Genomic DNA, 8,009 nt, shown 5'->3' with positions numbered 1-8,009 from the left:
AATAATAATAATAATAATAATAATAATAATAATAATAATAATAATAAAAAAGAAAGAAAAAACGTTCGGCAAGGATTTCTCGAGCACGACTGACCATCGCGACCGTCGTACTCTCACCTGTGCCGAATGTACCGTGTATCGTGCACACCGTGTACTCTTCTCTCGTGAAACGGCTGTGTGCCTTCGCTCGCGCAGTATCGATTCGCGGGCGGCTGGTTTACAACCGGCGTGCACGCTGTGTGTCGCGTCCACGCTGGCAGTGGACATCCGACTGCAGACGCGTGTGTTGGCCTGCACGGTGCACAGTGATAACGAACTACGCACACAGAAAAACGAACCCTATTTACATCCCGATGGTGAGTTTATGAATCACGCCTAACGTCGCGCGTCATGTCGTAGTCGTTTGCGGTCGATTATCGCGTCAGCCGTGTTATTCTTGTCTATTGCGCTCGCCAGTGCTCCGCATTTTGGAAGTGCGTCTTAAGTTTTTTTTTTTTCAGTAAACGTTCCGCTTCGATGCGTCCGGGCTTGCTGCGTACTCCTGTCACGCAATACTCGGCTCATTTATTAGTCACCGCTTAATTGAGAGAACGCACAGTGCGCTTGATGGAGAAAATTAAAAAATTCGGAATGCGATACGCGCGGATTTATATTTCGTGAAATGTTAGTAAAAGAACACTTGTTTAATATTCTGTTATTAAGGCGTACAATTTAAGAAACAAAATCAGGATACTAGTTTCTGTAATTATTCTGTAATGTGAATGATAATAATTAAAATAATAACAATTTGTTTTGATGCAAATGCACCTATATATGTATAGGTATATATGTATATATATACATATTATCAACACAAATATATACATATATACATGTGTATATATATACAAATTATCAAAACAAATTGTTATTATTTTAATATATATATATAGGTGCATTTGTATCAAAACAATATATATATATAACTGTTGCAGAGATTTATGTATTTCATAAAATATGTGTAATTTCATTACACACACCGAATTCAAATTTTAATTTAACGAATATCGGACCACGACTTATTTTTCTTTGACGAGTTTATTTTACTTGTTATTCAAATTTTGTATGCGGATAGAAATTTCGCTCGCCAGCGTCTGTCCGTCATTTATCATTTTTCGCATTCTCTTCTCTTCTGTTACCGGTTGCCGTTTCTCTTACCATTTTGTTCTCGTTTACCCAGTGGACGTCGTGTTTACATGACAATTCGCATTTTACGAATAACAAGCTGAGAGGTAACGCTGCTCCGAGAGATTTAGCGAGGTATTGATCCGCTAATTAATTTTTTGAGTCCCGTGTAATCGTACGCTCGAGTATCTTGAATCGTAGACGAATTCACGACGTCATTGCACGTGACAATGACGTAAAGATTCAGTTTCTCTATTCTTGCAACCGCGTAAGTGCGGAGGATCCGAGCGAATCGATTACTGTCTTTTCAGGGTTGTTGCATGAGTAAGTCTGTAGAAAAACGGAGAAACGTCAGCGATACTTGGACGAATAATTGATTTCTCGTTGTTTCGTAGCATGTACTTCAGTGTTTCAGTGTTCAAGCTGGAAGCATTGTATTTTCATAGTAATTAACATAATGATAATAATAACCTTATTTTAATAAAAATAATAAGAACACATTATTTCTAAAAAAGAAAAATACAAGCTTTTTGAATTTTACGATACAAATCGAAACTGTTTCCTTCGTCACAATACTTTTGATTGCATTGTAAATATTTGCATTGTATATATTCAAATTTTACTTTTAATATAAAAATGCTACGATTCGGACAAATAAATAATAGAAAGCACAGTGTATTTCAGAGCAATTTATATTTTCTAATCTGTAATAATTGTATATATTATAAATACTTTTCTCATAGATCAGAAAATAAAAATGTTGTAAACGTAGTTTGTTATTCCCTGATTTTCTTCTTATTTTGGCACGTGGAATCGCCCCTTGGAAGGCTGTCCACGTGTAAATAAACACACTGCGCTTAAATACCGGGGGAACAATCGAGCGACATACTTGCAAAAACATGTCTCAGCTCTCAGCAATCCAAGCAAATAGCCAAGAAGTTGGCAACCATTGCCAGTATATGTACTAATATACCCATTTCCAGCCCTAATATAAGTTTATACATAGCTGAGTCATTCCATTCCGAATCGAAAACTTTTTGGAGTATATTCGCTAGCAATATAACTCAACAGTGCTAATTTTTGTTACGTACGTAAATAGGAATTTATTTTATTCTGCAAATGTTATAACACGAACTTAACTTTCAATTGTTTTTATATTCCTGCATATTGTTTGCATTTTGTAGTTTCTTGCATATTCGAATTTCCTATAAATGCATAAAGATCCGCGGTCTAATTATTACTGTTGAACTAGTAACCGAGCGAGAATGAAATCGTGCTCTTGCATTGAAAATGAATAAATAACATACAAACTGCAGAGCGTTTATTTCAGAAAGTGATTTTCGGATTTATTGAAAATAATACAAGCTGCAACAGAGTATCTAACGTCCAGATTGTACACGCCAGCAACCAACGTGCGATGTTCGTATTCAATTATTGAAGTGGTTAACGGGCGGTTTGTGGATACAATTATCGGATGTTTATGATTACATACTACGGAGGTATTCGCGAATGTGCTGTTCGCTCAGATCCATCTATCTTCGTCTAGAGACGGCTCGAGCTGCGCTAGTTTATCTTTCTGAGTTTACAATTTACCGGTATTCGATAACAAAGTTACCGAACGGAAAATCCTCTTTCCGAGTAAAGGTCGATTCAGACTATACGACACGGACCGTCACGTTCCGGCAACGACACGTACCGGCACCGACACGACAAAACATTAAAATACGGAACTATGGAAATGGAACTATTCGCACTTGACAGACACCGACTTGAACGTTCCGTCAACGGGAATAGTGTGAATAGTTCCATTAAAACGCGTGTTTTAATGTTTTGTCGTGTCGGTGCCGGTACGTGTCGTTGCCGGAACGTGTCGTATAGTCTGAATCGATCTTAAACCTTACGAGCTCAACTTCCGTCTAAATTATTTCGACGGCAATTTCAAATTTCTGCTGCTGTTTATAATTTCTCAAATCCTCGTGAACGTTGCCTCGATGAATGAAGAACAAGAAAAGAAAAGGGATTTTACTTCGAAGCGGTACAGCTCAGGAGAAAAAATGTCACGCTTTGCATCATGCAATGTGCCTGTTGTTGGGAGTTCAGGTTCGGTTGGTGTTCCTCGAATGGATTTTGTACGGTGTTATCGTCAGGAGACTATTGATTGGCTTCCTTGGCCAAGCTATGCCGGCGTGAAACACCGAAGATTATTGTTCTAAAGTAAATAGTAGCGTTGATGCTTTCCGAGTTGGCTCCGATTCCTCGCCAGGTGCTATTTATCGAATTTCGATGGCGACGCTCGCCACCAAAGTTTTCCATGTGCTAAATTGGCTCCAAATTTACTCTAATACGATTATAGGGTCAGATTGGTTAATGTTTCTTATTAGAATAGGGGAAAGGGAGGTTTCAAGCAGGGGAAAGGGAGGTTGCCTCGTCCAATTTTTCATTTTTCATATTTTTCATGTAACAAGGTACATAAAGATTAAGAACCGCTCCAAGATCCGTATCAACAATAAACAGTAACTAAAACATTTTTAAACATAACGCAAAAGTACGTTAGCCTCTCGAGGGAGGAGTTTTTTTTTTATGTTTTGAATTTCCTACGATAAAACTTGTTTATAGTTAATTCTATTTAAAGTAGACTGGGAAGTAGCGTCGTTTCTTTTACGTTAAATTCAAACAACTTTTTAATTAATTATACAATCACCCTCGTTATCAACGGTCTTTCGCCATCTAGTGTACAAATTTTCGGTACCAGATCGATGAAAATCAACGAGTATTGCTATTACCGTCCTCGTTATAATTGTCCATCTCGTTTATTGTTTATCGATTCAACGCTTCCTCTTCTAAACTAGAGCTTTTTGAGCGTGCAGTCATTGTTCTTCTGTTTCAATACGAATACGTACCGCATAAAGGACCACCTGACCCGCTAAAAATAGCGCAGGAACTTTCGTCTTTCCTGTCCTCGAGGAGGAAACCTTCGTGTCGAGAAGTTGGCGAAATTCGATCGAAATACACGTAGATGACCGTCAACGTCGTTGCGAATTGACTCGAACGGCAATTAAATGCTTGTTCGTTCATTATTATTAATATCATTAAATGTACAAAAATGGAACACTACAAAATATATTCAAATTAATGATCTCTACGTTCTTCTCTTTTTTTTTTTTTTAAATGCATTGATTTAAAGTCGCACCAAGACCAGTCTTAAATTTGAACAAAATCGTTACCAAAAGTATCTTTAAACTGGCTGAAACAATTTGCTTCCTAAAGGGGACATATACACACTTTTTAAAGATTTAAAATTCAATGTTTGTTCACGCTCGCTGGTGTATATGCCCCTTTCAGGTCGTTGCCTTTCACTGCGCGTCACTCGCAGCTCTCCTAAGCCTTCTTTACGAAAGATTGACACCGTGAATCCCGCTTATCGTGTGATTTGTTTTGTAATGTGAAAAACACTCGATTAGGTGAAGCTGCGCAAACTCTTGCGAGATGACGACGCTTCATCGCCGACAGGGACAGATTACCATGCGGTTTCCAGTTATTCGACGTTTAAAGGATATCGAAGGAAGCACCTTATTCGTGCAAAAGGTATCTTCTGTTCAAAGTGTTTGTGCCAGACTTTTTTTTCTAACTCTCGTGCATTTGCATTAATCTCGAACCGATATCGTTTGCTTTACATTCGCGAACTAATACTACCGATCATGCTGCTCGGTTTGCTTTTATCTAACACTAGCATAATTTTGAATCCGAAACTTGAATGCTTGAGTTTATTTAACTTATTTATTTCAGACATACATGGCTCACAAATTTCTACCAAATTTATTCGAAATGAATAAATCTGTCTTTAGTGCTAGAGGGACACCACGTGTACCGCGCGTTTCTCACAAGTGCTTGGTCCGCCTGATGTTGATATAAGTAATTCCCGATCGACCTCCAAACATCCCGGCGTCTACGGGATATTAACATAAAAATGGTAGCAAATTTTATATTAGGGAAAAAGTTTTTTCAAAACATTTTTCTAAAAATGTCTTTAAGGAAAATATCGAATTCAAGAGCCTAGAGTTGTATGCATTTAGGATGAACAAACTTATGATGGTAGAACGTAATAATCTCCATGGTGATCATCTTTCTATGACTTCAAGGAGAGGGACTCTCCTAGTTTTCTTCCCTCATCGAAAAGGATATTCCTGATTAGGTGAAGCCTGGTTAGACAGTTTTACTCTACCACCTAACCTACCAACCCACCAATTATTTTACTCAAGGATCAATTTGTTTATATTGCGGTGTAAATCCACCACAGTGAGGTGCATCGCAAATATCAAACACATGTCAATGACGATCATCATCTCTACTATGTTTCATTCGGAAACTCGTGTTACAGTTTGCGTACTTCCCTTATCAGCGTTAGGCTAATGGAAGGGTCGTTTACTGTGCTACAAAGTAATAACTTCTGTTGAAAGGTTCGCTATACTATCAGCTGTATGCATAGCGCACCGAGGACTCTCGAGCATTTATTATCCGCTAGGGTGCGCCTTCACCTATCAGCGCGAATCCTGTTACACAGCTTACTAACATATTACGCTTTAAAAACGAATGCTGCGTCCAACTATTGTACACATCGATTTAACGTCGCTAAATCTGAACATCGAAATATTAAATATTCGATAGAGCTAGCGCCAAATAAATAATCCGTATCCCATGTTAAGAACGCGTACGAGTAACGCGACAATTAAAATAACTCTGATCTGTTCGCAGCGTTGAAGAAGATGCTAACGCCGAGACGTTCGGGACCAATCAGTCCCGATGAGATCGGCAATGTACCTGACGCGAAGGATCCCGGCCCCACAGGAAGTGGTTCGGTGACTCCAGGCTCGTATGAAAACGGCGAAGGGGCGAAAGAGTTCCTCACGACCGGAAGAACTGGCAGAAGGAATGCCTTGCCGAATATTATGGGACGTCACGCCGAAACCGGAATATTAGACTTGCCGGACCGTTTCGACGAGCTTTCCACGAATACAGGTGAAAAACGAAAATTGTAAATTACCTTAAGGGGTTATTAACATACGCGCAGAAGAACAAGATTTATTTTTAAGGATTTGTATTCCGCATAAAAGTATAGACGTGTTGAACTAACGAACAAACTTCTTAAAATTATTTTGTAGTGTTGACAGCCATGTGAACACACACGTACAAGGTGTCCCAAAAATGTTGGAGTTTTGGAAGAGATTTGGAACAACTTTTTCCTTAGCGAAAATGTTGTCCGAGGCTTCGTTAAGGAGATATATTAACCCTTTGCACTCGAGGTCTACTTTTCTGCTATCCGCTAGCAACTCGAGATGTTTCTTAGCATTCGATTGCCATGAATTCTAAGCTATCTAGATTTGAGAATAAGGTCACCTTTACCTCGCCGACAATCATTTTATTGACACTTCGAGCTCCAAAGAAATGAAACCTAAAGAAACATTAGGCATTGTAGATTTGCCGGTGGAGCGCCCGCGGTATCGTACGAGCGCGGCTGTCTAGGACAGACCCTATACTACTGCGGCCGCTCCACCGGCATTTTTCTATAGAATCAAATCCAGTCCAGTTTTATAATAAATTTCTGTGAAACCAGAAACTCTACTTCGAAGGAAAACATCTACGAACGTTCGTGACTCGATGTATTATTATTTCAATTAATAATTAGTTGTATGTATTTCAATTAATAATTAGTTGTATTCTGATGTAAGTGAATTTGAAATTGTACGTTCACAAAATCACTTTTAAATTACATATATCGCCCTAGAGGCGCCACCCGAGCGCAAAGGGTTAATATCTCCTTAACGAAGCCAAGGGTTAATATCTCCTTAACATTTTCGCTAAGGAAAAAGTTGTTCCAAATCACCCCCCGGAACCATCCCTTTCAAGGAACTCCAACATTTTTGGGACAGCCTGTATTCACACCATATGATCGTGTTGCACTGAGGATTGTTTTTGTTTGTGTTAGACCCCCTTAGGTGTCGCTTTTTCGAAAATTCTTACTCGTGGTCCGATTTGGCTGAAATTCGCACCATATAATATTTAAATAAAAAGAAAGTCTGTGGCAACATTTGGACACGATGACGCTGGGGTGGAGATATTGTAGAATAAGAATGATATTCCACGCACAGCTAGTGCAATATAAAATTGCTACCAGCCTCGCGCAGAGATCAAACCATCCGTAATTAGACCATCAGACATTCATAAAAATATATTAATTTCAGATCAGCCTAATAATGGACAAGATCCGAACGCACCGAGTACATCGAAACAGGGCTGACGCGACTCTGGGTAAGCAGCATCAAAAGGGAAAAGGTATTATTTGAAGTTTCACGAAGGGAAATACCGCAACGCCATCGATATTCCGATCGACATCGAACTTTTGCAGCGCTAATGATCGTAGAACTATTTCGACGCCTATGGAGCACGGTCAGCTCGTTGAAGATGTGCGCACGCAAATATCATTGCTAACGTTGCCTTTCTCTATTTGGATGTTGGTGCGTCCTCGACTTACGTAGGCAACTTGTATTTAGCGAAGGCTAAATCTCAAAGGCACGAGGATAATATTCATTGAAATAACACGCGATGATAAGTTGTTACGGACTTCTGGTGGGTCATTGTTGTAAATACGTTGTATTCTTTTTTTTAACATAGTAGTCGGATTCTCTTCAAGTCGTGTGCAATAAATCTTTCGTATCGAAGTCATCTTTATAAGCATTTGTAATGCGTACGACGAACGTCCGATGGCATTTATTTGATTACGGTTTATGACTACGATTGCCTGTTCTCCGTAAGAAACGTATGCATTGTGATCGAACTTCGTCGCTCTA

At 39.0% G+C, this 8,009-nt stretch overlaps 1 protein-coding gene across 1 annotated transcript; it reads left to right on the top strand.

Annotated features, from left to right (window-relative positions):
- The first annotated feature begins 223 nt into the window (after positions 1–223).
- On the top strand, positions 224–7,778 carry LOC128893811 (uncharacterized). Its single transcript, XM_054155054.1, has 4 exons — positions 224–356; positions 4,626–4,749; positions 5,917–6,180; positions 7,404–7,778. Exons 1-4 carry the CDS (start codon positions 354–356, stop codon positions 7,457–7,459), a joined length of 447 nt encoding a protein of 148 aa, XP_054011029.1. The 5' UTR covers positions 224–353; the 3' UTR covers positions 7,460–7,778.
- The last annotated feature ends 231 nt before the right edge of the window (positions 7,779–8,009 follow it).

The sequence above is a fragment of the Hylaeus anthracinus genome, unplaced genomic scaffold (assembly GCF_026225885.1).
Source record: "Hylaeus anthracinus isolate JK02 unplaced genomic scaffold, UHH_iyHylAnth1.0_haploid 3, whole genome shotgun sequence".
Classification (NCBI taxonomy): domain Eukaryota; kingdom Metazoa; phylum Arthropoda; class Insecta; order Hymenoptera; family Colletidae; genus Hylaeus; species Hylaeus anthracinus.
This window is presented reverse-complemented; position numbering and strand designations above follow the sequence as displayed.

Excerpts from the sequence above, each read along its gene's own strand:
- LOC128893811 (XM_054155054.1), top strand. Across the intron at positions 4,750-5,916 it reads GCACCTTATTCGTGCAAAAG|CGTTGAAGAAGATGCTAACG; the intron begins GTATCTTCTGTT and ends ATCTGTTCGCAG. Across the intron at positions 6,181-7,403 it reads CGAGCTTTCCACGAATACAG|ATCAGCCTAATAATGGACAA; the intron begins GTGAAAAACGAA and ends TATTAATTTCAG.